Here is a 27820-nt window from a genome sequence, read left to right as displayed (position 1 = left end):
CCTTCACCAGAAAGGCATTCTCTGCATTGCAACACAGAGCCTTTGCAGACCGCGCTGGTATCCATGCAGGCAAGGATGGCTGAAACCCGGAGCCCTGGAGGCCTCTCCGCAATCCAAGCTCGCAGCCAACTGGCTGCTCTTGGATTTGCCCCTGGGAGTGCCTTGCATTTTGCGTTTTACTTTGAGCCAGTGCCACATTTCAGTTTGCTTACTCATGCTTCATCTTCAGTTTTTTCTTCTTTGCTTTGATTTGTTCTTAATGGTCTTGCTGGACTTTAGCGCTTTGTCAGACTGAACTGGTGTGTTGCAGCATAGCTGGCAGTCCTGGGGGAGCGGGAAAGGAGTGTGTGTGTCTAGTATATGTGGGCAGAGCTGCAGGCTCTGTAACTGGTCAGACAGGAGCAGTGCTCACCCCTGCAAGCTGACTCCTGGGTGCTCAGCCAGTCCCACAGAAGCTCATCACACCAGTCTGCGTGCAGAAAGAAGCTAGATGGTTTTGGTGTGCACATACAAGAAGCTCAGATGATGCTCATCTACCTTGATGGCTGTAAATAAAAGACTCTAGCATGTGCAGCAGATTCCTGATTTGCCCTGAGACCTACTTGCTCAGCATAGTTTCCTATGCTCAGGAGGGTTTGCCATGCTTAATAGCAAACTTAAAAGCAAAAAAAACCCAAAAACAAAAATTCCCACACCCTCAATCCCCTTTTCTTTTCTGACCAAATCTACCTGCCAAAGTTTAGTTTCTACCCCAAGGATTTATGTCAGCTAATGCCACATGCAGTCACAGCTATGCTGGCATTGAAGAATACTCTGAGCATGTAGCCAGTCAGAACCAAAAAACCCCACATATTTCACATCTCCACTAAAAGGAAACTTTTCGCATTCACCCTGCCAGTAGAGCTTTGGCTTCCAAGGCTGCTCTGGTAGAGACAAATTCATTAGTTCATTTTTCTGTACAAGGATAACCTCTCAGCTGACCTTCCCCAAATTTGCATGGCAATCAGATGTGCCAAAATGGACCTTTCTGGATGAAAGGATTGGCAAGGCAAAGAGAGGAAACAACACTGCAGTTCACTTAAAACACAATACACAGTTTGTACATGGTAATACCATGAGGAAGGGCAGAAAGCTGGAACAGATACAACTTCAGCTTGGTGCTGTTAACCTGCTACAGTATGTCTGAGAGTCTTTGCATCCTAAGGAAGCTCTAGGATCAGCCTTTACTTGCTATGTCCCCTTTTCCCATCGCATGGCAACGTAGAGTGTAGGGAGATTTGGAAAATTTTGTCTTCTGAAAGACTAAGATTTCACAAGTTTCCTGTTCTGCTTGGGCCCAGAACCCCAATCAAATGGAAAAGTTACTGAAATGGACTCCCAGCCACCCTGGAATACGCCCTGGGCCAAGACACTAACGTCATAACGCTATGATTATGCAATTAATTTAGCTAAGTACGGGAAAATTGGGTTCAAGCCTTTGCTTCAGCATCTTACAAAACATCCATTTAGATGACTGGTGACCAAAATCTTCACCAGAGCTGCGGGTGACGGTCCCCCTCCGCATCAGAGCCCAGGCTTCTCCCTTATCACCCACCACCTAAAACCAACGTGCAAACACCCCAAACCAGGAGTCACAGGCTATTTGGAAAGAGAGGACCGCACTCTTTTCCAGGGATACTCCCCACGAGGTGGGCAAAGCCTGCGGGACAAGGACTGTGCTAGCACAACCGGCTCTGATCTTCCCGGCCTTGTAACCAGCCCTAATTTGGAGCGGGGCTTGTAGCGCGCCGACTTATGTCAGCTGCGCCACCCCCTCCCTCATGGCGCTCCCCCCCCCCACCGCGCCCGGAGACTCCAGCTCCCAGCATGCCGCGCTCCCCGCGCACAGCACGCCGGGAGCGGCGCTGGCCCCGCGCTCCCCTTGCGCCCGGGCCGGCGGCCGCGCCCGCCAACTGTCGCTCCCCTGCCCTCACCCAAGATGGCCGCTGCCAGCACCCCGCCCTGCGGCGCTCGCTTCGCCGCTCCTCTGTGGCTGCGGGAGCGTCCCCTCTAGCCAACACCGTGCCTTAACTCGGTGCCCCTCTGGTGAGACATGCCGGCCGCCGCTGCGCCGCGCTCGGTGCTTCCTCTCCGGGACGGCGCCGCGGCCCAGCAGGGAGCGCGCTACCCCCTCCCCGCCTTGGCTAGCCCGGGGTACGCTCTAGGCGGCACTCTATGGTGCGGGAGGGCAGCGGCTGAGGCGATGGAGCTGCCGCTGGGCTGCGAGTTCGAGGACTCCGTGTTCGCCGACAGCAAGGAGAGAGGCCCGGGCAGCGGCGGCGGCGGGGGCCCGCCGTACAGTGCCAAGCGCTGCGAGCCGCGGGTGAGGAGCGGGGGGCGGCGGGGGCCCGCCACGGCCGCCCGGTACCGGAGCGGGGGGGTGGGGGTGGGGGGCGGGGCGGGGCCGCCGGGGACAGCGAGGAGGGGCGGGACGAGCCGTGAGGGGGCCGCGAGGAGTGGGGAGGGGCTTGGGTGGGGGGCGGGGCTTGTGAACGGAGCCGCGTCGCGATTGGCGGGGCCGGGGCCGGGGGGCGGGGCAGGTGAGAGCCGCGTGCTGTGCGCGGGGCCCCGCGGCCGGTTGGGGCCGGTTGGGGCCGGGCGGCGGGAGCTGCGGAGGAGCTGATTTCAGTGTGACGCTTGTGGTTTTAACCGTTCCCCACCGACCGCTTGCTTGTGCGTTTGCAGTGGTTTTGCGAGGAAATGGACAGCGTGGATGACACCGAAATCCTAACGGGCAAAAAATTCTTGGGCGACCTGGCATACAGGGAGCAAGAGTCTGAGGTATTTGCATGGCTCCCCGCCCCCGACTGAGCAGGGGTTTGAGACAAGCCTTGGACGGAAAAGGCTGTCAGAAATTAAATGCAGATGATCTGGCAGTCCTCGGTATGTCAAGTGATTAACCATTAGGCTCCTGATTGAGCCATGACCTGGGGGTGGGGTATCTTCTGATGCAGTAACTCCAGCTTGATTTGTGTTGAGAGCACTGTAGCTACTTGACCAAGTGACCAAAAGCATTGGATCTAGCGAAGAATCATTCTGCTAGTTAAAATGTATTTAAACAGTAACGGATAGCTTTGTTCTGGCAAGCTTTTGCAGCCAGATATCAACTCCTTTCCTGGAGTCTGCATGAAGTTGACATGAACATGAGCTGACATGAAGTCAACATAAGTTCTGGCCAACGCAACAGAAATGGTGATATGCACCCAGGCCTGAGCCGGATCAAACTTGTACATCTGAATGGCTCAGTAGTGATCAGAGCTGGTATTTGTGATCGTGAAATCATAGTCAGCCTGAGTTAAGCACATAAATTTCTATGTTGTTCATGGGGTGAGTTTGGCATCTCAGAAGGGGACTGTCATTTCCCACTGAAGCTGTTAGTGACAGGCAACCACCTGGCTGCTGTTGACCTTCTTCCAAGCTCCCCAGCTGTTACGTTACAGCTGACTATAGTCAGCATCCACAGAGACTGACAGTTGGCTTGAGGGCCTCATCATTAGTTGTCCCATCTCCCTTTTGCCTCGCCTTGCTCTGGATGATTTGCTGAGACTTTGGGGTCCATTTATGTTCCTGCCTGCGGTAGTCCTAGTCCCTGTCCTTACTGCCTGCTTTCTGAGCTCTCCAACCTCTATAGTCCTACTTCCAGGATCTGGTTAGCTCAGGCTTGTTCCTGCTGCAAATCAGCCTCCTGCCCTTGTTTCAACTCTGATAAGTTCTGGTTCCAGAGTATGCTTTGTGTTACAGGCTCCCTGATTTCATAGCCCTCAGGTCAACTTCTGAAAGTACTCCCCTTGCCTTGCCCGTTGGATTGGTAGATTCTTTTTTACCTCAGTTTGCACTGACTCCTGCTTCTTGCTGTTACTCCAGTCTTACTGCCACCTTGGCTAAACTTGATAAATCTGTTTTCCCATGTACCACTTGAGATGTCTTGAGGGGATTTGTAACAGCGTGCTGAGAAGAGAGATGCCTAAGGCCAGTTAGACAACCTGTTCTGGCTGCTGACCCAGGTGAAGAGATTACTGCTCCTTGCTGTTTGCCACTGTGCTCTCCCTTGAGACAACGACACCCCCTCAGATCTGCTAGTGTAATAGAACATGCGTTTCCTTCTTAACCTGGTTCTGTCACAGAGATCCATGTTAAAAACATGTAGAGTTAAGTGTCTATGCTAACCTGGATTACTGTGACAGAACCAGGGTAGAGAGTGACTGCATGTAAAACTATGCCTGCAGTTTTGAAAGCATTGACCTCAGAAAGCAGGCTGGTAATGGGTGAGTGCAGGTAGTAGTCTCTTCACTCAGCTCGCTATAAGTAATGTTTTTTGTCAGCCTAGGCCACCTGGTAGGAAACAGTGAGGACACTGGTGGTACAGGATCACCACGAGGATATAGCTGACTGCAGAATCTGCCTGGGAGTCATAATGCCAATTCATTGCCAGGGTTATAGCCCTTTGTCACAAAACAAGGCAAACGGGTGTCCTGCAAACCTCCTCACATCCATCTGCCTCAGGGCAACTGCACTCACTGGGCATAGGAAATATCTCTCTTTTGCTTGAGAAGGAATGTGAACTTAATGGTTACCAGGGAAAAAATAGGTTTCAGCCATTATGGGAGGTATTTAGAGTATGTTGCCTTTAAGCTTGTCTGTTAGAACCATTCGAGTTTGCAGGGAATAATTAAATATTCATTTAGAGAGATGGGAGAATGAGCACTGCTCTTTAGTCTTCTGGTCTGAGCACTCACACAGAGGAGGAGGAACCAAGATTCCAGTCTTACCATCACTAAATACTTAATATAATGTATTTAAATGTTAATTGGAGTCCTGGTGAGTGCCCTGAGCATTAAGGTACAAAGTATTGCTCATTCTTTTCTTTTTCCTTGGCCCAGTTAATATTTAATTATCTCATGCAAATTATCTTACAGGAATGATGGAGAATCACCTTCCTTGCAATATTCTCTGACTTGATGATTATTCATGTGAGGCGAGGGGCATACAGTTTCAAATCTTCTCCTTAAGAATTTCGGGGATTTGGAACCAGCTCTCCCAAATTTCTGATGAGCGCTCTGATCATTGAATTGTCAGCTAGAAGAAAGACGCCTCGGGTCATGTAGGGCCCGGGCCAGTAGACGAGCTCTTAGAATCCCTTCTGGATCAAGCCTGGTGGGGAGAGAGGTGGCGAGACAAACTGTGAATCCTGACAGGGCTCAAACTTGAGCTAGGACTGAGGTTGCTCATTGCTGCCCAGACTTGGGCAGTTCTGAACACAGCTCTCAGATGGGCTGTTTGGTACCAGGGCCTTCGTGTGTTGCTAGCAATAGGAGGTAGCTTAGTCTGGAGAAAGGAAAATTTGGACTTCAGCTCTCGAATTCTCCTTGAGACTATGTCTTTTAGATTATACATATAAACAAAGCATACTGTCAGGCTTGCCTTTAAATAAATAAAAATGTCTCATTATTTTGTTTTGCTTTTCTTTTTGTCAACACCGTACTAGAAAGCCTTGTGTGAATACTCAAGCTGCTTACTACTCCTGCCTCCCAGTAACATTGCAATGAGAAGAGATGTCCAAGAGGGTCAGGCTCGGTGTTTATCTCGGCTAGGAAGACACAAGGAAGCTCTGGATATTGCAGAAAAACTGGTAAATAATGTAATCTTTGTTTCATACTTTGAACATAAAAGTATTGTTAGCAATTCTTTTATGTGGACCATTTTCTGGAAAAATAACCTTCACGTGTATAATCCTTCAGGATGTTCAGTGCTCAGAGTATTTGGTAAACAGAGGGTAACTGTCACTGCAGATATAATCACTCTTTAGAAATCAGAACACCCTGTACCACAATGAGCTCCCTGTGCAAGGAGGCTGGTAGTCCTGGAAGGGACTAAATATCATGCTCTGCCAGGCAGAATTAATGTAATGTAATAGGAATTATAAGAAAGGGGATAAATGAGTGCTTAAATCTTTCCACTATAAAAGTGACGGTTCAAAACTCCCTTTTTTGTCCAAACACGCACTGCCAGACTGCCACCAAGAAGAGTATCTAACCACAAATTGAGTTTTTCCTCATAAAGAAAAAAGTCCAGATGCTCAGCAGTCTGCCAAGATTTTATTGTTGCTGTTTATTTTATATAGAAGGTGTTATGCTGCAAATAAGGGCAGCTGTATAAAACTGTGAAGGCAAATAAATTACAATATTCAGGGACCTTTTTGTCTTTCAGACTTGGACAAGGCAACTAGGGGGAGTGCTGTCAACTTGATCATGCATGATCTATATCATGTTGTATTACTTAAAATATTTAAGAGTTGACACAGTTTTGTGCAATTAAAAAAAATACCTTTAGAGATATTTGTGTGTCATTATTCAAAGAGACATTTTCTTAGGCAATGAAGCATGATGTGGTTCTACTCTTGGTTTTAATTTGTTTTCTTTTGTTTATAGAGAAATGGTGCTACTAATACAGATCACTTAACGACTGTTCTCAACCTGCAGTTTGCCATTTATCAGGGTCTGGAAAATGCAGAAAAAAAGATCACATGTTTACAGCAACTGATCTGCTTACATCCTTTCAACCCTTGGTACTGGAAGTTACTCGCTGAAGCTTATATGAGCCTTTTACAGAATCTGTCTCCATTATTCATTCCAGAAATGAAACTAAATCAGTCTGAAGAGGTTGGAATAAGTGACAGTAATTTCAAAACATCAACGGGAAGAGAGATTAATTTCCAGTCTCACAGATCAGAGAGCCAGAAAGAATGTTTTTGGTCCAGCCTTGCTATAGAAACAAAGAGTAAAAATCCAGTAACTTGTGGCAACAGCCAAATAATAAAAGAATTCTTCTGCGCTTCAGAAGAAGCTGAAAGAACGGATGAAGGGAAACACATAGCCTCTGAGTCCTGGGAGCAGAACATGTTGAAGAAAGTTGGGATAAAGGCATGTGCCTCATTTATTAGAGCAAGGTAAATAAATATATTCTTAAAAAAATGTTTTTTCCCAATCCAAAAACAATTTTAAGCATATTATTCCCAGCCTTAATACTGCAAGTTTACATTTTCAGTTTAAAAGTTTGTTTCTGTATGGACAACACAAACCTAGAGCACCGTGCTCTTGCTTGAGAGCTAAGAAATAAAGCCCGCCAACGTGGTAGTTGTGAACAACCTGAATTTAAGTGGAAAGAATAGACCAATGTCACATATAGTGGAAGAATAAAGCATTTTTTTAATGATCTCAGGATATGAATCTTTTTCAAATGATTATATACAAAAGGGTTTGTTCTCCTGCAAATACTCCTGTTAGAGCATGGCTGTTTCCTGGTTTGATATTAAAGATACAGCAACTGAACTCTCCAAAAGGAAAGGCTAGCCGGTCTGCCTTGTGTGAGTACCACCTGTCTAATTTGTTTGAAGCCTCAGTGTTTGAGAGAAAATGTGTTATTTTAATAATACCCCAGTTTGCATAATGGATGAGGTTGAAAAATGAACTCTGTGACAACTGATTGACAAGACTGCATTGACAAGACCGCATTAAAATGCGCTTTCTTTTTCTTCCGTTGCTTCCTAAAACTCTTGCACAAAACAAATTCCCCCAAACATAATCTTTCAAAGAGATGATTAGGAGCTGGTTTTTGTTAAAATAGCCTTGATTTCTTTTCTCTTGCTTCTCGGTAATTTGTTCATCACTGAATATGTTAAAGCCATTTTATGAACTTCTGAAAATGTTTACAGTGAACACCTTACAACTGTCCTATGAAGGCAAGTTTTAAGAAATATAAAAACAGATATAATTACTTTTAACTGTGCTGGGACTGAGAGAAGATGGAAGATGACTTTAATTGTTGCTTGGGAGAACTTCAGTAGATTTTATAGTGATACAGAACCGTAAAACTACATTCATATTAAAATAATTTGTGCTTCTTGTTTCAGTATATATGGTTCAGCATTGAGACACTTATAGACTGTGATTTCCATGCTTGGCCACACAGTTAGACTAAGTGTTATTGTGGTTTACTTTCGCAGATAAATACCATAATGAATATTAATCTTGCCCAGGGTAAGCTTCTCCCCTGCCCAAGGCTTATGCATTAAATAGGTTATCTAATATATTCAAGTTTTCTGAGTTTTAAGTGAGATGCAAGTGTTGCACAAACCAATGGACAGGGTAAATTTCAGCTGAAAAATGGATGTTAGTATTGATTTATGTACTAAATAAGATTCTGTGTTAGAGCACTGAATAATTGACTGTCTTAGTTTTGCCAACAAAATAAAAAATGGAGAAAAGATTTTGTTTTGTTTTCACTGAGATTTCATTCTTTTTACATTAAATTGATGCAAATTTTGAAGCAAATGTTTCATGCAGAAAAAATCCTTTCCATTTTTATCTCTTATTTCCAAATCAAAATTTTGCTGAATTCACAAATGGTTTGTTGGCTCAGACTTGTGATTTTTGCTGTATATAATGCTCAAATGAGAACTTTCATCTAAGATTTTAAGTCTTCTGTTGATACAAATACACATCTGTATTTTAACATCTACTTCATTTAACTTCAGTAAATGTGATAAAAGTTATTATTTTTGCTGTTGTTTTTACTTTATGGATAAAGGTCTTAGTGATGATGCTGATATGTCTCGGTGGTTCCTTATCTGAACGTACACAGATCTTTCCTCTGCTGAAATGTTTCATAGTCCTTGCGCGAGGGTGACTCTGGAAATTGCTGCTGCTCTCCCTGGTGGAGCAGTTGGTGATGAGGTCCCTCCGTGGCATGTAGCCATGCTGTTGGCACAACATCTAGCCTTTAATAAATTCAAGGAGGTGCCAAAGAAGTCAGCACCACGATTTAAAATTGCCGAGAAGGGTTTTATATCTCAGGATTGCCTCATGTGGCAAGGATATTTGATATGTGCCTAAAACATCCAGATTTCTAGCTCTTCAGGTTACAAAGATAGTCGTTTCTGTATGCAGCAATGCACTGCTGTCTTGTTAGGCCTCAATAAGGACGTGGGGCATGTGATATACCACAGTTAGTGCTAGCAGATCAGAGCTTCACTTTTGAATTGTGTGACAAATACATGGGGAGAAAATGTTTGTGCAGAGCAACCAGAGGAACTTGGCATACTATTTTTCAGAAGTACTTCTAACTACTTTTATCATAGCAGTGGTGTAGCACAACCATAGTAGATTCATACAGATGTATGCATTTGTCCGCAGTTTTTTGCAGTCAGCAAAAGTCAGGAAGAACTGCTTTAAAGTATTATATTTTAATTGTTTGGGGGTTTGGTGACCATTTTGCCAGCTGTGCCTTTTCTAACTGACTTTTTTCATTTCAGGCTTTTACTTCAGCTCACACAGTTGCAACAGTCTTCCTTTGTTCTAGAGAAAAACATAAAAAGTCAAAAAGAAATTGAGGACAAAGTGAAACGTTTTGGTTTAAAAGAAAGCTCCTTGCTGTTGATGACCGAGGTAAGGGTATGTTTCACTGTGAGGGAGTTCTCAGATACATGCAGACAGCACAGGACCAAGTCCTGCTGAGGTACCTGAGCCAGTTCAGATACCAAGTCCTGCTCACGCGATGTTCCTCCAAGCTAATTAGCTGTGCTGCAAAGCAGGATATATTAGCCCAAACGCTGGGAGTACGTTATGCTGAACCGACGTCTGCACTGCGCTGGCTTGTGTCGTATAGGCCGGTCTGCTGAGATTCTTCTTGTGGGAACGTTCTGGGTTACGAAGTTTCTCATTGGACCTGTATTTGCAGATACTCTCAGTCATCCTCACGGTGTGTTTCCTAGGGTGTAAGTTTTATCTAAGGAACGTTGGAAGCCACCGAGTGAATCACACGTATGGAATGGAAATGGAGATTATATTGAGTTAACACTTTTACATTAAACACTTCATTCTTTCAGCAGATTTCCAAAAAAGCCAGAGACATTCTTTTACATTATATCTTTGGTCTGTCGAGGGCATTGGGTTCTAGTTTTAAAGAACTACAGAGGAGGAGAGTAATATTGTATGGCTTTATTCATAAAGATTAAACATTTGTAGTGTCATTTATGGAATTTCTGACTTTCACATCAAGGGTCAAAAGGGAGTCAGAGAGAGTCAGATTCTCGCTTTCCTGTCAGTATTAGGGTTTTAAGTTAGTAAAAGCCAAGTCATTGCCAAATTGGCAGGCAGTCTTGTGGGATTTCATCCATAAGAGGGCAGTAGCATGCAGAGTATCTCCGGTTTTGAAAAGAAGATTGGGAAAAGAAACTTCTCTCCTTGCTTGCCCTGGTCTGACACTGGCCCCCAGTAGGAGATCAGAGTGTTGGTGCTGTTGCTAGGTGGGCACTGCACGGAGAGCTGGTGTTGAGATTTCCACTTCTATTCAGAGAGTAAAAATCCCCACATCTGAGCATAGCCAGAAGCCGGGAGAGGCTTCGAAGCTCAGGCTCTCAGTTTTCTGTATTTATTACAGAAGGTGACACACAAGCAACTGGATCGTGACTTGGAAACTTCTCCTAGATGGTTTATGGTTCATGTGTAGATGGCTTTTCATGTGAAGATCTTTTACTAATGTAATATTGTCTATTTTCCCTGCAAGTTATTTTCTTGTTTCCCATCTTCTTCCTTACTCTGTTTGCAGGTCATGGGGGCGGATCTTCTACCAGAAAAAATAAAAGAGGAATTTCAGGGTGAGGTAAAATGCGTAGGATCTTCAGCACTGTCATCACTGGTCACTGCATCAGCCACAGAATTTGAAATCAAATGGTTCAGAAATCTCCAAGATGATTTGTGTCACTTTGACAGACAATTTGATTCACATAAATATAGCCCACCTTCAGTAATTTAAAGGTTTTATTGTATTTATTCTCCTATCTCCAGGCGATGATAGAGTGATACATGCAATAAAGTTCATACTGTATTTTTTAAGCATTCCTATTGTATGTCTTTTAAGAATATATGTAAATCTCTGCCTCTACAGTCTTCATGTCCCAACATTTTCTTCCGTCAGTGATTTGTTTGTATTCAGAATAAGTCCAATATAAAATTGAGCTGAGCAATTCAGGTTTCAGAGGTAGCTTTCAGTCATAAACCACACAAAGTTGTTCTTGAAGCGCTTGTGATTCCTTTGGACCTGGGATGCCCTTGGAATGGCAGGTTGGTTTATGATGTCCAGTTTTAAAGTTTGGTATCAAGAAACTTCGTGTTGCAGCATTTAGAGTTGTGGAACTAGCTGATTTCTTAATTTAAATTTTTAATATTTTATGATTAATTGACATTCTAGTGATTAACTGTTCAAAGTGGGATAGCTGGGAATCTTAAATATATTTATGTTAAGAAATTGTCAATAAGAACAATTAAGAACAATTCCTCTTTTTTTTTTTAAGGAAAAAATCTAAATAGTAAATGTTTAACTCAGAAGTGGAGGGAGAATTTCTCTCTTGAAAGCTGTGCATCTTTAGTTGTGCTTATAGAAGGTGAAAAGCTGTCAAGGTTGTACTGAAGAGTGTTTAGTCAGATCATATCCTTTGTGAAACCCTGCAAGGGGAAAAGTGCTTTGCTGTGGAAGCTGGCTGTGTTGTTTCTGCATCATCCAGATCTGCATGCTAAGCTTGCAGTGTCTAGTGACACCTGTTTGCTTTAAGTTCTGAAGCGTTGACGCTGCCTGCTTTGGGCTTGCTCAGGAGAAGGCAGAGATTACTTTGTAGTTTCTTTGGTTGGACATAATTTACATTCCAGCCAAACAGGGTGTGCTCTTCCTCCGTCTTATCCCCTCTTAAACTGTGATTCAAATTCTCAGCAGCTTTTCAGAAAAGTATTGTTTAATGAGTGTATTTTAAAAATAGGAATCTTTTAGGCATAATTTGCTGCGACTTCATGTTTTCCTTGGTTTTCTGCTTGCAATACTAAAGAGTGCAGAGACTTTAAATAACTGACAGTTGAAAGGTAATTGACTATACACGAACACGCTTTGTATCTGCTACTTTTACACAGATTTTAAAGCTTCAAAATACTGGTTAGGAAATCTGTTAGTAGCACTTGGTATAATATAGTTTTGTGCTAAGTTGACTGCAAAACCTCTCCAGAAAAACGGGATATTGCCTTCAGCCATGTCAAATTATCTTTGATAGTATGGTGACTTAATGCGATTAAACCACATCCTGGTCAGCTTGTTACGAAAGATGCTTTGGCAAGTATACTTGGGTAAGCATTAGTGCACTCATCATGTATTACAGAATATTTGTTTTAGTCATACATGTGCTTTACTGGGTAGAAGTAATTTTTTGTAGAGCGCTATATGCTGATGGCAGTGAAGGTCACCTCAGAGGCTGGGGATGTGTTTGACTGCTGTCATCTGCGTCACAAGTAGCCTGCCGTGGGTTTTCAGCAGAGATGGTCCATAATGTGTTGTAAATTAGTTAGTGTTGGCATCAATAATAGAATGTCTTATAGCAAAGACATAGTGAACACAGCAATTTTAATAGCAAGCTGTGTTGGCAAAAACCTTAAGTTACTGGGCCAGGGACTTTTCCCAATTTCTTCTTAAACTTACAGTCATGCATAGCCACAGACAAAGGCTATAATTTGTTTTCCCACAGCGCTTGGATAGGTTCAGTAGTTACAACACTGGAACACAGCTTTTCTGGGACCAGGTTTGTAAAGGTATTTCATGGGGACTAGCCAAATGATTTGGCTCCACTATTTGAGAAGCTAGGAACTGCATTTGAGCTGTTCTAGCAGCAAATGCAGTACTTGCCAAATGTTGTCACTTTGTGACTGAGATGTCCAAAATACACAGCAACTAGGCCAAGGCAGTTCAGAGACTTTTTTCTGTGTGTGTGCAGATGCTTTAACTTGAGGTTGTCTCTTAGACTGGCAGCAGCACAAGAGTTAACTAACTCCCAAGTATGTCGCAGAGTGGAAGGCAAGCAACAGCTCTTAAGAACAGGCAGTATTTTCTCAAACGGAGCAATAAAGCAAAAATGTTGCTTTTAACTACTGCAAAGAAAACAACATCAATGTTGTTCTGAATGTGTTGCATAGTTACTATTCCAAATAACCAATGTTTATTGCACTAGGCCTATGAAATACTCCTTTGTCCCATTTGTGTCTGGCTATCTCTCATCTAAGCTACTTTGGTGCCTCCTTTTTTGGCCTGCTCTTACTTTTTTGGCATGCCACTTCTAACTCAAGCTTTCTGTTCTGATCATATCTCACAAGTGGCTTTGTATTTCCATCTTGCCTTTGAATGCTTCGATCTTGCTTCTGAGTTCTGCATAATGCTACATCTGCCTGTGATAGATTTCTTCATGTTTTGGCTGTTAACAGTGTTGTTATTGGTATTAATGCATGCACCAGTACTCCACACAGAGTTAAACAGCAAATTTTAATAGTGCAAAGTGCAAGTGAAATTCCCTTAACTGTTACTCAGACTTGGTTTGGTCATTCTAACACTTCCTCGTGTTACAGACTTTTTGGGCAGGACCCTCTGACCCTAGATCTGATGGTCTGAACTGATTGCTGTGTGCAAACACAGGCGAATTATGTGTCTTGCTGTTATAAGTGCTTGAATAGCTGCTCTCTGTTTCTGAGGCGATGGAGCGTGTTAGCGCTGTAATTAGCAACGTTAGCGCACAGCTTTTTCCGTTGTATGGTAGCAGTGTTTATCTGAGCCCTTCCCTCCTATCAGGCTGACATGGTATGTCAGCGTGCTGCTGTGACCCTGCTGACAGGTAGTTTCTGCAGCTGCTTGTAACCACACGTTCCCCTGATCGCTGAGTGATCAAGCCTGTGGGAGCCTGTTAGGATTTTTGGCATAACTCACTGCTGAAATTGTAAACTGATTATTTTCCATCAAAACTGAAATTCCATTCATTTGACATTCAAGTTCAGCTGTCATCTAAATTAGCACAAGCTGTACCCTTCCTCCAGGGTTGAAATCAGTTCTTTTTAACTCGCAATGCTCTTTCGGTATTACTAGCTTGTGCCTTACCTACTTTTCATTAGCTGCGTCCTCCACAACTTCTGTAGGCAAACCATCTAGCCCCACGGTGGGGAAGGGAGCTCCTTTATGGATTTGATGGGTCACAACCGGAGGAAATGAAGGTTTTGGAGGCAGCGGTCTACAGACTTCTCCCCATGCAGCGCCACCTCACTTGGGCCACACCAGGAACAGGATCAGGGAACTGAACCAAATTTAGAAGAAACATCTTAACCGGGCTGGAGGGACACTTATTTAACTCTGTTCCTGTTGATTTTAGAAGCAGCAAAATGTGTTTCCTGTTCAGCTGGGCTCTGCCTTTATGCAAACCACTTAGTTTTTGGAAGAGAAGATACTAAGGTGCACTAGTGAAGAGAAGGTGAAGGAAAAAATGATTCTCAAAGGGAGTTTAATGAAAGTCGTCTTTTTTACATGAGTGGTTGCCATGTTTAGGAAACCAAATAGGATTGTCATAGGAATGAAAAATCAAATCTTCTACCCCAGGAATCCTGAAAGTGTTGCTATGTACAGAGATTTACAGTTATATGCAATAGCTTGTTGTTCATTCTGGACTCCAAAACTAGATTCCACAGGTGAAAAAGTCCACACCGCAGCTAGTGTAGGATTTGTCCCTCCTGTACCTTTTCCAGTGTTCTGTAAACACCGGTATCCTTTCAAAAATGTAGCTCTTCCAAGGATGAGAAATTCTCTTCACTTGAAATCTTGCTGCTGCATATAGCACAGCCTAAACAATTTAATTTTATTCCTTTTCTTTTCGGGCAGATGAGAAGTCAGGCAAAATAGGTCAGATGTGCAAATGTGTTTGGGTTTCTGTTTTCTCGTGGAGTCGGATGAAATGATGATACTAAGCAGGTGTGAAAAAATTACGGATCGATCAGATGTTAAGCATCTAATAACTTTGGGATTTGTGTAGAAATCCTTTATTTTTTCTTGCAAATATTTTATGGCTCTCACTGAAGTTTCTGTCATTTTCAAGAATTTTTTGACAGTAAGTTTTCCTGCTTTGCAGGCACTATGGTTCAAGCTGCTGATCCTCTGGAATTCCCATTTACTCAATGGGAACTACAGATACTCAGTTTCTCTTAAAAAAAAAAAAAAATTAGAAACTTTGAGGAACTCTAGACTAGAGCATCCATATCTCTAACATAATAGTAAGTCAAATGACCACTACGAGCATTTCTAAGATGCGCATACCACTAAATGACTTGGAACTCAGTGTCGGAAAGGTGTGTTACCAGTAGGGCTTTTCTTCTCTGTTGGGCTTCACTTTCCAGTCCGAATCTACACTGATGCTTTGCAGTCAGGAAAATTGCTCTCCGGTGAAGGGACTGAAGGGTATTTTAACAAAGAGTGTGGGCATACACCCATGTTGCTAATGAGTGAAAGCGAGCCTACGGTTGCCATAGGATGCTCTGCATAACCCGGACTGTTGGTCATAGTCCTTTTGATGGTTCGCAGGCCTGAGCCTAGAAACCACATGAACAGACGTCCGTACAGTCCAGCAGACAGGTGAGAGATGGTGTGAAGGTGGAAATTCCCTGTCAGCCCTAAAGCAGTCTCCCAAGTCAAGATCAAGGTGCGATGACAACACGCAGCTTAGACTGTTGCTGTCACCATTGTGTCTGTTTGGCGACTAAATAGAAGACCTGACTCTCCTGTGCTGGTTCCTTACGCAAGCACGGAAAATCCACCATAATAAACTGTGACGTAACCCTCGTCAGGTGCCTGACTGTATGAAAAAGAGTTAACCACCAAAATCTATTGATTCACAAATATGTCATCAAGAGCAGGTCACTGGCAGCAATTTTACTTTGTAAGCAGCATTGTTTATGTGTGTTCTTAACTGGGGTCGTGGTACACCCAAGGTTTATATGAGAGCAGGCTTAGCTTTTTAATTACTGAAAGAAGCATCCCTAAGGACCAAAACAAAACAAGAGCCTTGAAATCATCCTCATTTTATATTATACAGAATTTCTATATTCATCAGTACAGAAGCAATTGCTAAACAGGTCCTTGCTACATTTACTTGCAATTCAAAACAAGGTGGTTATTACACAAACAGGTTAGTTTTGTGAAGGCACCTCCAAGACGAGCTTAACCCTGTCCTGTTCGGATCCTCTTGTCTAAGCCGTATAGGTCTGTAAATGTTCATGTTGTTATAGAGAACCATGGCGGTATCGTAGTGGGGCTGATAGTAGTTAGCTGGGATGGTCTTCTGTGGTGGCGGTGGTGTGAAGGAGACATAGTTGTGGAAGGAGTTAACTCTACGGAGAGGAGACTGGGGGGTGAAGTTGCTGCTGAACAAGGGAGTTCTTGGGGTTTGCTTGATCTGAGGGGTGCTGCCAGCCGAGAGGCTGCTGAAGGGATCCGAGAGGGTGTTGGCGCTTCCCGGGCTGCTGTCAGGGGGGCTGCGCTGCAGGGCCCAGGCCTTGCTGAGCAGGAAGGGCACGGTGCGGGTCGGAGACTTGGGTCCCATCACCGGCTTCGACAGCGCGTACAGGTGGCGAAACTCCTCGTCAAACAGCTCGACCACTTGGCCAGTGAACTTGGAGAGGAGGTTGCGGTGGACCTGGCCGCACAACCACGTGAAGCTGGAAGGAAAGACAGGGAAGGGTTAGTATTAGCGTCAGCCGTTAGGAACTGGAGATCCCAGCAGGGGTGGTGCGAAAAGCATGCGCATTTTACAGCCAAAGCTTACTGTCCAAACAGAGGATGAAGATGGTGTCACAGCTGAATTTCAGGTCAGTTCCCATCAGCGCTCTCCCTGACTTGGATCAAGCTTTGTTATTGCAGCTGCCTCTAAAACTGTCAAGAAATCTTGTAACGTTATATAACCTTCTGAAGGGAGTGGTGAAAACCAAGATCCGGGTCCACTGGAGGACTACACGTTGGTACTTCCAGTACCTAAAGTTTAGGTGTCTGTTCCCTGGAAAGGAGTTTAGACCCCTGTGTTAGGTACTTATCTTCCATGTACCATGCTTAAATTAAGGTCTTACCATGCAAACACATAAATCGTGTCTTCCCTGCAGATTGCCATACCCATTTGTAAATCTTATCCACACAATACTGACATTAGAAAGAACAGCAAAAATTACCATCCTGTGTCTGTTTTCTTTGTTTGAGTTGGTCAAGAGAAGCCCACAAAAACCTCACCCTCTCTGTCATATCCCACCCCCACAAAACAACCCCCCACACTTGGTTTTACATGTGTTGGACAAAGGCTCATTTTCATCACTAGACAAATAATGAAATGTATAAATATTTCCTGCAGCCTTTACAAAAATAAAAATACTACTCTACTAGAAGACAAAAACACTGCAATATTCTGATAATCTAGAGACACACCTTAGACTACCCCATGGTTTTTAAAGGATTTTTCTCTTACGTTCTTCACTAGTCCCCTTGGCAAACATGAATTTCATCCCAGTTTGTGCTTTTCTACACAGCCACGTGCCGGCTCGACTCTGCTGCGCAGCCTGCCTTGTGCGAGCACTAGCATCGGCAGCAAAATGAGCACGGCTCAGAGAACGCAACGCAACCGCCCCGCGAGCTGAGCGGGGCTGCAGTCGTGCGGCGAGATCGCAGAGCAGCGCTGGAGTTCAACCCGAGGTTATTCCGTGTCGGCACGGTGCTGTCCCGGTTACTCCCGTGTGACTTTGTTAGCTCTGCTGGATTTGCACGAGGATTGCTGACAGCCAGATTTGGCTGGAGGTGTGTGCACTTGAAAGCTTCTTCCTGTCATGTTTTGACAAAACTGTGAAAATCAGTGGGCCTGACAGCCTCAGTCGACAGTAACGGAATAAAGACACGCAAGCCGAATCTGGCAGTTCCGGGCGCTTTTGTAGAGGGTTGGGTTTTGGACAGAAGTTCTTATACTGCTGCTTGAGGAGTGGGGAGGAGAGGCGTGAAGGAATGACTAGTTCAAGGACACTGGGCAACAGTATAACGTGTACTGTAGATTTTATGACTGGACAGTAAAATATATAGTAAGCTTTACTAAAATATCGGTATCTCTCGTCCAGTTTGTTCAAATCATTCTAAATATGGACAAAACCTTGGGAGACGAGGTAGACAGTGCAATGAGCTAATTCCTCACTGATCCGGCAACGCCTGCTGCGCTAACTTGGCATTGCGTTTATCCACTACGCAGCACTCCGTAAGCCTTCGCCCACCTTTACTTTAACTGCGAAGCAGATCAGAAGTCAGACGTTCTTCTGAGATAGACACACTTAAGGTTACAAACTGGTTAAAGAGCTGAGGCCTGGGATGACAGATTTATATTTTAGGTACAATAGATACGGGGTTCTAATTTAAAAGAAAGTTTATGGAGAAATAAAAAAAAACACAATTACATATTTGTAAGTGGCTTTTAAAAAAATAACAACCCAACCAACCAACTCAGAGGAAAAAACTCTTGGCCAAACTCTGATAATTTTACTCCCATGTGTCACTCCAGGTATAACTCCCCGGCGTATCTGGCAGAGATTTATTTGTGGCTAATCTGCCTTACCTGTAACCCTTGTAAGTATAGGAAGTCAGAGCCAACTCATAGCCCCAAGTTCATGAAAATTTCTCCATGGACTGATGGCAAATGGGTCAGCCATAAATTAACAAGGCAAGCGAGACCTGTGTCATATTAGACAAATGTTTGTGTATGCCACGTAACAAGTCAGAGCAATACATGGTCTGTGCTCTTTGCTGAAAGACAGGGCAAAACTTTTCTGAAGACCTAACAGGTTTTTCACTAGCTTCATTCTAAGAGGATACTCACTCTGTGGGTATTAGGTCCTGTTTTAGGTCAATAGTTTATAATTCTGAGTGCTCTTGGCTCTGTGGGAAAGGCTCAGAAAAAGGCCAGGAGGCCTTGTCCAGGAGGATGGTATCCTACCACACCTGTTTGAGCCGAAGCACGTTAGGCAGAAGAGAAAGCACAAAGATACACTGCCCAACCTGGGGCCAAGGCACAAGTATCACACATTCAGTCACTGGCAGATTTTTGTTTTGCCTCTTTTAGGAGGACTGAGGTCACACACAATCTAACCTCAAATTTCATTAAAAAAAAGAAGTAACAGTTATCATAAGATGGCACAGATAAACACAGAGACAGCAGAAAATCCTACATCCCATATCACAGATGTAAACAATAAAAATTAAGGAGAAAACTGCATCTTAAAACACTTTAAAGGCCTGTACTCATACAAATAGACAGCTGGAAAGGCCCTCAGGAACGTCTCAGCCCCACTGTGCTGCGCGAGGCAGAAGCAAGCACATACACACACAGACCCTAGTGATGGCTCTTTAACGTGTTTTTAGAAACAACTCCAGAGCAGGAGATCACACAGACTCGCTGGTGGGGCCTTCGCCCCTAACAGTTACTGATGGCCAACTTCAGTCCTCTTTGTTGTCTATCAGGCAAACAGATTTTGTCCCCAAACACTGTGGCTACAACCAGTGAATCACAGCCCCTTCTAGGGCAGGATGTACTGAAGGGCTATTTTATTTCCTCAGCCCACTCCCCTCATTGATATTATAAAGCCAACCAGAGCACAGCAGTAAGGTAAAATACGCTTTTGTATTAGTTTTGAGATCTATTCAAACACAATTTCTAATAATTACAGTGCAGAAGAGTCTGTTTTACTCAAAGTTAAAATCATTCTTGTTTATACCTGCAGAAGCTGGTGAATAAGATTTTAGGGATAAAAGAAAATTTTCAACTGAATAAAGTGAGAGCTAGCAAGCCCACAAAAATGCCACGTGGTGAGCGGCAGTTATAACCCAGATGAATCCCCAAACCAGTGCTGAGCACGCTGAAGTTAAATAGTGTGGAGATTTGTCTCCCACCATCCTCTCTGCTTGCTTGCTGAATAGGAGGTTATGTAGTTAGATAAGTCTCTTGGGGTTAGAAGATACTTCAACAGCACTAGAGAATGACAGAAGTGACTCTGCACAGGACTTTGAGGGTTGGGTTTTCTGGGTTTTTTTCATAGGAGTGAAAAGAGATGCCAAGAGGAAGCTTCTTGGCTAAAGAAAATGTCTTGTTCTGTCCCTCTCCTCCCATGCATCCTTCACTTCTTCCACTCCATATATAAATCTGATGTTGCACTCTGGTGAGGGTTTAAAAGAAAGCTGAAAGCTGAGAGAACAACAAAAGCAGAGTGGCCAATAAAACCCACTCTGTGTGTTCACTCATTTTTGTTTGATGGTTCGTCTGGGAACTGAATTTGGGTTCTGAATGACACAGTTCAGCCATTTGTTAAGCTTATCTCTGCAGCCATGAGCCTTAGGAACTGTATTTGATCCAAGCTCAGAATCTCAAGTCTGATGATTTTGGATCTTAATTAAAATCAACTGTTGCGTTGCTACATCTTGTACTTGAAATAATTAGAGCAGCACAAAAACAGAGAGTATATCAGATGTTGCAGATGCAGCCCACAGAAAAAAGGTACAACAGCTACATAGACACTTCATATCTGTTAAAGAAACACAACAGAAAGTCTCCAAAGTATTTCTGTTTTCCCTTTAATCACTAAACTCGTCATATGGAGAACAAATCTTTAGAGAAGCTGAGTGACATATGCTACATAAAGGGATCCTGAGGGAGATGGAAATGTATCATGGCTCATGATAGCATTTGAGGACCCAAGCAATGAGGAAAGCATAATAAGACAAACACATTTCTAGTTCTGCGCCAGGCTGCACTGGCAAAGTTGTTTGCATCAGTCCTGAGCACTTAAATCAAATGCCACATGCTATAAAGATCTCAATAAGCTTTAGAACAAGTTAGAAAACATGTTAAATGGATTGTTGAAAAATGGTATATACTTGAAAGCATGCGACTTTTTTGTTCCAAAAAAATTTTCAGCTGTACGAAAGCTTTCCTTGGCACTTTCTTAGTGAAGTAATATCAAAAATAATAAAAGGGCCCACAGACATGAACTGCAATGGCTGGTCTCACCTGTAAGATCCAGAGAGCACATATCTCCAGTCAGAAATAAGAAACTTTTCTTGTATTTGTCCTGCAAATTTTCTGCCTGATTTGGCACAGTAAACCTCTCCAGTAACACTGCGGACTGAAATATTCTAGTAAAGAAAAAAAATAATAGTTAATACAAGCAGAATTAATTACATCTTTTAATTAAAAATCAGAAGGAAAGGGCCCTTTCCCCCTAAAACTCCTAGCTCTTCACTTCTTCCTACCGTTATGATATCTTGATGAATTTTCCAACGTTACATTTGAAGGTTTGGGGCTAGCAGAAACCTAGTCGAACCTTCTCACCTGATAGTGTTATTTATTTTGATCAGGATATAAACCTGCATGGAAACTCGCACAGACGGAGCTGCACTGTTAGCCGGTGACTGGTGCTGCACCTACCGAAGTGAGAGAGATGTGTCCAAAACCGAGACCAGTCTGTCACCTTCACCGACATCCCAGCAACAATTTGCACTAGATGCGACCCTGATTGTTTTATGTTGCCTGTTGTGTAATATAGTAGGGCAAAAACCTCTACTCCTCTCATCCTGGGCTGCAGGGACATTCTGCGCTTCTGGTGAAATCTATACGGACGGCATCGCTGCAGCACACAACGTACGGACAGGCGCGAACTGAGGAGCAGGTCGATTTAGCCCCTTGCTGCGCTCTGCACTGTTGTAGCTCCCCTGCTCCCTGCGCCCGAGCGCTCGCGTTTAAAGCTAGGCCAGGTACCCAGATGTTGCACTGCTGTCTGCTGCGCTCACCTAGCCTTTGTAGGAGCAAGGCCCCGGTAAATGAGCGGCGCCGAGGAGTCGGCTCAGACATTTTTGAAACCTGTGTATTGTAGCAGCACGGCTGCAATAAACAGCACAGGCCCGGTCTTTCTGCGGACGGGGGGTTTACGGACATTCAGGCACTGTTATGGGAATGCCTTATTAATTTCGGTTTCCTTGTACACGTGGGGTGGAAGTCAGCTGTTGAAACACAGGTGTCTGGTGCATTTAAAATGCCCTTGGGTCTCCTGCCTACCTTCCCGCTGCCGTTCCTGCAGGCTGCAGTCGCCGCGGGGTATCAGCCACTAGCTAAATGTGAGGCATTATCTTTAATGTGGGCATCTTCAGCAGGGTAAGTTAACGCTACCTCTGGATGCCTCTTCCTCCGTTTTGATTACAAGGCGGAACACTCTAGCATAACCCTGCTTCTAACCCCAAGCGCCTGAAGTTTGTCAGGGTTTTCCCAGAGCCCCAGTACCTTGAAGAGGCCCTCAGCAATCTGCAGCTTGTCACACATCTCAGAGAAGAGCTTTATGTTGCCGTGATCGAGCAGCAGGTAGACGAACACCATGCGCTTGTTGGCCGCCTCCAGGAGGTCACAGAGAATCTCGGTGTCCGTGAACACGTCCATCACGATAGCTAGCACCTGGCGGGGAGCAGAGGCACTAGCAGAGCAAATTCACGTAACTTAAGGTTGCCGGTGAGGCCACTGAAACATAGTGGGGTTTTTATTTATTTTTAAAAAGATTTCCAACAAACACAAGCCTTAGAATATATACGTGGATATTTCTGTTTTTCTCTTTAAGTGCCTGAATCAGTAAGATTTGTTGCTTCAATGTTTTATTGGTCGTATAGATCCAATATAACATACATGCTTCAGTTAAGTTATTTTAATCAAAAAAAAAACCACAGTAAGACCCAGGGATTTGTAGGTGAGATTTCAAAGCCTCAGAGCAGCCTGGGCTGGGCACAGAAGATCCTCCAGCTACGTGAACTTGCAGCCTCCAGACAACTAGGATTCAGAGAACTGTAAATGTGATATAAAATCACTTCCACCCCACAGCCCTGGGCTGAGCATCGGGGCATGGATTCACCCTGCCTGATTAAGGCACTGGTCTCCACAAACTCCTGCTGCTGTCCACGGAAAGGGCCATCTCCCCAGGGCAGCTCAGCCCAGCTAACATCTGACTGACTTACCTTCAGAAGCTGCATGTTCCTCCATGGGCCAGAGAGGACACCCATGATAATTGCGCTCATGGTACGAGCAGCTTTGAAAATCAATCAAAACAGCCTTTACAGTATTGCGGGAGATCTGTCTCACCAATTTCTTCAGCTCAAGCGCATCCTGCATGGCGGCACCCTGCTCTGACGAGCCAAATTATCGGCAGCCCAGCGAGGAGCCCCCATCCTCGTCCTGCACCCAGAGCACGGTGCTTCCCAATGCTAGGGAGCTGGAGTAATCATGACCAATATCTTATATCCCCAGTCACTGCTAACGTCTCTTTTAACAGCGTAATGCTGCTGCTCACTTTCAGTCTCCCCCCAGCCCTGTACCAGTCTCTCCAGTCTCTTTCTCACCAGTTGTTCCCAGTTTGTACTTCTACACCTGACCTTTCTCTCTCAATTGCAGTACTTCTCATTTGCTTTGACTGAATTTCATTTTACGATTTGGACCTAGTTCACCAACATTTTAAGATTAGAGTATTTTCTGCTCGCCAGCGCTTTGCAGTTTGATGCCATCCTCAAAAGTATTCTTTAGTCCATTAAGTTATTAATGGATATATCAAATATCACAGTATCTAGGATGGACCCTTGTGAGATACTATTTAATAAATCCTGCCATTGAAAGACTCTACTCAAAGAGCAGTTGCCAAAGGTGTACTGCCTGTCAGCTTTATTCTAGCAACCTCTTGCAGTGTAAATCAGTTTGCTAAGAAGGTCAAGTAAGACTGGGTCAAGAACCATGGATTTATATTGCACTTTCCATTTCTTCCCCTACAGATGTTCTCAAGATGGAAAATTGGACTGGACTGACGCATCAGCTGATGCTTATCTTACTATTCCCCCGGTATTTCTTTTGTTACCGTGTCTTTCTGAGGCTTTGAACCTAAACCGACTGCTCTGTAATTCCCCCAGCGTGCAGAGCACGTGCAGCATGTGAAAGGGGAACCGCAGAAGGGGGTTGCTCTCCTCTGCTCTTACACTTAGCACTGCCAGCCCCAGAGCCTGTCCTTGCAGCAGGATAACCAAGCAAAGCCACCAGGTTTGGGGGACGCCACGGCCTGTGCCGGGTAGCGGGAGCTCCGGAGGTCTCCTGCTTTCGCGTCCTGCGTTTCTCTGGCCAGCAGAGATTTGAGATTAAGGTTTTGAAAGAGGAATAATGAAACTGTTTTGTCTAACTGAGATAAAAACAATAGGCATTAATAGCAATTATAACGTTTGAAGCTGGTGAGTAGCTTTCCTCATAGAAAGAAACTCCAGAAAATCGCCCCCTGCCTCAGATGTGGCCCACCGCTTCGACCTTTTGGGAAGTCCTCGGGGTTGTTACGGTTGCCACCAAGTGTCGGGAAGCCCCAAATTTCCCTTCCAGGGCAGTAGCTGTAATGGTTTTGTTTCTGACCGTTCAGCCCTGAAATGGCTAATGGGGTCTCAAGTTTATCTGAGGGCAAAACTCCCCGATGATGACGGGCAGAGACCTGAAAGGGCTGATTTTTTTGCTCTGACAAGACCCTTTCCCCAGCACCTTCGTCACCTCTCACACACGCTGTGTTGTGCCCCGGTGTTTCTCTCGGAGCCCACAGGACATTTTAGTGTCACTGATAACGCACTAGGGACGAAAGGGCTTTTCCTAAATAACGTCCGTCCTCCAGGGATGCCTCCCAGCACAGCAGCGCTGCCTCTCTGCCCTGTAAAGATATATCGGGGCCCTTCCCCAGGCTCTGGAGCTCCCTCCGCTCACGGCACTCGTCGGTGATGTGGGCGGCAGGTTTCTGGGGTCACGGCTTGCCGGGCCGGGGCCGACCTGAGCAAACGAGCCCCCCAAAGCCGCACGAGGAGCAACCGAGCCCGGCTGCCCCTAATGCAACCGGCGCTCCCCAAAGCGCAAAGGTGTTGCTGCGAGTACGAAAAAGCACTGCATTTGCTCATTAGTGGCCTCTCTAAAGCCGCTGCCCCGGAGCAAAGCTACGCTGCAACGTACCGGGCTGGCCTGAACCAAACACCGCGTCCACCTCATCCCTCTAAAAGCAAGGCGGCAGATAAACACAGGGGGAGCATGGATGTCCCCTCCGTACCTGAGTGGTCTTGTTGATGTACCGGCGTATGATGTCTCTGATGTTGCTGTTCTTCTCTGTTTGGAAATACACAGTGGCAGTGGATTTTTCCTTTAAATAGGGCTTTTCTGCGGTAATCCATGTGTGCAGCAGAGCCGGTTCGCTGCTGTCAGAAATGGTTGGGAAGTAGGTGCCCGACGTGAGGGATCCCGCGTCGGTCTGCTTGGGCACAGCTGCCCCGTCGGTGGCAGAGTCGTGTGCATAGTAAGACTCCTTGGCATTTTCCCTGATGTACTGAGCTTCCACGGAGGAGAGGAAATCCACCTCTCCTTCTTTGTCTAAGGTTTCGAGATAAGAGTCTGTCCCACCATCCAAGAAGGCGTCCGTGGCCAGCCTTATACTCTCATTGTGGCTGAAATCCGCTTTAGTCAACTTAAGGGACTGGTTCTTGATGTCCTCCAGCCTTTTTCTTATCTTGCCCATGTGTCTCGAGTGGCTCATGGTCCTCTGTCTAAGCAGTCGCTCCGCAGAGTAGCCACCATGCGTATGCGCTGCGCCGGCAACACAGTCCCCCTTCTTGTTCAGAGACTGCATTCTGGCATAAACGCACTTTGGCTGGACGAATTAATTACGAATAAAAATAAAGAGATCTTAGCACCTCAGGCAAATTCACACTCTCTGATTTTGTTGGTACAATTATCTTCAAAAAAAAAAAAAAGTGAACGCACTCGCTTCTCAGATGTACTTCAGCACCAATCTGTTTCCAGATGGGACACAAGCACAAAGCTGATTAAATTGCTTATCTGAGAGGCACCCACCTTTCCCCAAGGGCATGCAGAGGATTCAAGTCCAATTAGCAGGGCTGTCTGATTCGGTTCGCTTTGCCTCCCCGGCGCATTCTGCGAGCGGTGCGAGTGAGGAGAGCGCTCAACCAAAAGCAGGTAGGCTTCCAAGCATCGTTGCACAACCTTCAAAACAGCTCGAGGCGTCTCGGTCTTCCTGTAGCGTTCGTTACGGAGCAAAAACAACGCTGATGTTTAACTGGGACAAAGACACCGACCATGGTCATGACTTCAGAACAGCAAAAAGGGTCAGGGACTCCTGTCCATACCTACATACTGCCAGGTGAGCATAAAAATAGACTGAAATTTGTCACTGTGCCTCGTTCACAGCATGTTGCTATTACCGTAGATGATGCACTAATTTATTTCTTTTAAGCTTTGTGACTACTCCATCCTATAAAAAGAAATAAATACCCTTTCCCAACCATCCTGAATATTATGTGGAGGGAGGGGTGTGAGCCAGCCTCAAAGCATCAGAAATACAAACACTCATCACTTGATTGTACACATTTAGTGCTGTTTGGTTTCATTTTCCTTTTTTTTTTCTTCCTTAAGCTGCAGCTTCTGGAGTCACGTTGTCACACTGGCCGCCAGCTGCTGTGTCATTACAAAGACTAAGGCCCACGTTCTCCGCGGGGGCAAGCAGTGAAATACCTGCGGGGAGCTGGGCTGACTGGTACGACTGCACGCGGATGAGGTAAGACAGGGTGTGCATGTCCCACACATTAGCTATTCCATAAATACTTGTGTGCGTGCTTTGGTGCAGAGGCACGTGTGACACAGTTTTATCACGCAGGTAGGGTTCACCATCAGCTCTGCGGGTCTGTGTGAGCAAACTGCAGAGCTTCGTGGAGCAAGCTGGAGCATAAATGCTCCTCTTACCCCTCGTACGGGGGTTAGGGGCAGCGAAGTGGGTGTCCGAGCTGGGACTCGCATCGCTCCTACCAACGCGCTTGGGACAAAGACATTTTTCAGGGCTGTATAATCTGCTAAGAGTAACGCAGACCTATTTTTTCAGGACAGATGCAACCCCAGATTCTGTACCAAATGGCTCTGCCTCATGGAAAAAAATAATTACATGCTAGTATGTCATAAAAATATATATTAAAGTAGGACTATGACGTAGTTCGGATGTTAAACCGAGAGCGATGAGCGGTAGGAAACACCCACCTCCGAGAGCTGGAGGAGAGGGACCACCCGGAGCCCGTCCGGGCCCCGCCACATCCCAGCTGGCCGTGCGGTTTTAAAAACTACCCCCTGCCCCCCCCCCCAGTCCCCAGTCCCCAACATCTGCCTGCGGCTGTGTCAGGCCCAGCAGAAAGTCAGTAATTATCTGGTGACCTGCTAAGCGCAATTACACTGAAAACGATGCCACGGAATTAATGTGGCATGCGAGATTGCTCCCCGTCAACGCCGGTGAGGGCCTCCCGCGCCCAGCGGCCCTGGTGCTGGGGCCTTCATGCCGTGCTGGGCGCTCGGGGACCCCGGGGTCCCACAGTGTCACCCCGGGGCCCCGCAGCGTCACCCCGGGGCCTCGCAGCCGCTCTGGGGTCCCACAAGGTCACTCAGAGAGGCGCCGTGGGGTCCAACACTGCCCCTCAGCCCCACGTGGTCACCTCGGGGGTCCCACAGCGCCACCCGCGCTGTCACCCTGGGGCCCTGCGGGGAGGCCGCGGCCGCCGAGGGGGCTCGGCCCGGCCCGGCCCGGCCCGGCCGCACGCGGCGCCTCCACAACAGCCCACGCCGGCGCAGCGAGGCCGCCGGGGCGAAGCGAGGCCGCCGGGGCAGCCTCCATAGGCGGCGCGGGGAAACTGCTACCAGCCGCCTCGTTAGCGCAGTAGGTAGCGCGTCAGTCTCATAATCTGAAGGTCGTGAGTTCGATCCTCACACGGGGCAAGGGCAGGCGACTCTTTTCTTCCCCTGCGCTGCTCGACGGGGTGGCTTTAGCGCCATGGGAGT

The 27820-nt window shown here is 45.6% G+C and overlaps 2 protein-coding genes and 1 non-coding gene across 3 annotated transcripts; 2 read left to right on the top strand and 1 right to left on the bottom strand.

Moving 5' to 3' along the window:
- Positions 1–1895: 1895 nt before the first annotated feature.
- On the top strand, positions 1896–10934 carry C2H8orf76 (chromosome 2 C8orf76 homolog). Its single transcript, XM_026110158.2, has 6 exons — positions 1896–2362; positions 2725–2820; positions 5525–5668; positions 6468–6985; positions 9350–9482; positions 10645–10934. The coding sequence occupies exons 1-6, from the start codon at positions 2093–2095 to the stop codon at positions 10849–10851; spliced, it is 1368 nt and encodes a 455-aa protein (XP_025965943.1). The 5' UTR covers positions 1896–2092; the 3' UTR covers positions 10852–10934.
- A 5009-nt stretch (positions 10935–15943) lies between these two features.
- On the bottom strand, positions 15944–25895 carry FAM83A (family with sequence similarity 83 member A). Its single transcript, XM_026110132.2, has 4 exons — positions 25041–25895; positions 22226–22393; positions 20960–21084; positions 15944–16595 (listed from the first exon to the last, which is right to left on the bottom strand). The coding sequence occupies exons 1-4, from the start codon at positions 25611–25613 to the stop codon at positions 16055–16057; spliced, it is 1407 nt and encodes a 468-aa protein (XP_025965917.2). The 5' UTR covers positions 25614–25895; the 3' UTR covers positions 15944–16054.
- A 1789-nt stretch (positions 25896–27684) lies between these two features.
- On the top strand, positions 27685–27757 carry TRNAM-CAU (transfer RNA methionine (anticodon CAU)). Its single transcript has one exon. It is a non-coding gene; the product is annotated as a tRNA-Met (tRNA).
- Positions 27758–27820: the final 63 nt, after the last annotated feature.

Source organism: Dromaius novaehollandiae, chromosome 2 (genome assembly GCF_036370855.1).
Source record: "Dromaius novaehollandiae isolate bDroNov1 chromosome 2, bDroNov1.hap1, whole genome shotgun sequence".
Classification (NCBI taxonomy): Eukaryota; Metazoa; Chordata; class Aves; order Casuariiformes; family Dromaiidae; genus Dromaius; species Dromaius novaehollandiae.
This window is presented reverse-complemented; position numbering and strand designations above follow the sequence as displayed.

What these genes read in the sequence shown, in the direction of transcription:
- C2H8orf76 (XM_026110158.2), top strand. Translation starts at nt 2,093, where the DNA reads ATGCCGGCCGCCGCTGCGCCGCGCTCGGTGCTTCCTCTCCGGGACGGC. An exon ending in TGGATATTGCAGAAAAACTG is followed by an intron (nt 5,669 to 6,467) that starts GTAAATAATGTA and finishes TTTTGTTTATAG; the next exon opens with AGAAATGGTGCTACTAATAC. An exon ending in CCTTGCTGTTGATGACCGAG is followed by an intron (nt 9,483 to 10,644) that starts GTAAGGGTATGT and finishes CTCTGTTTGCAG; the next exon opens with GTCATGGGGGCGGATCTTCT.
- FAM83A (XM_026110132.2), bottom strand. Translation starts at nt 25,613, where the DNA reads ATGCAGTCTCTGAACAAGAAGGGGGACTGTGTTGCCGGCGCAGCGCAT. An exon ending in TTGCTGAGGGCCTCTTCAAG is followed by an intron (nt 21,085 to 22,225) that starts GTACTGGGGCTC and finishes TTTCTTTACTAG; the next exon opens with AATATTTCAGTCCGCAGTGT. An exon ending in GTGCTCTCTGGATCTTACAG is followed by an intron (nt 16,596 to 20,959) that starts GTGAGACCAGCC and finishes CTTTCCTTCCAG; the next exon opens with CTTCACGTGGTTGTGCGGCC.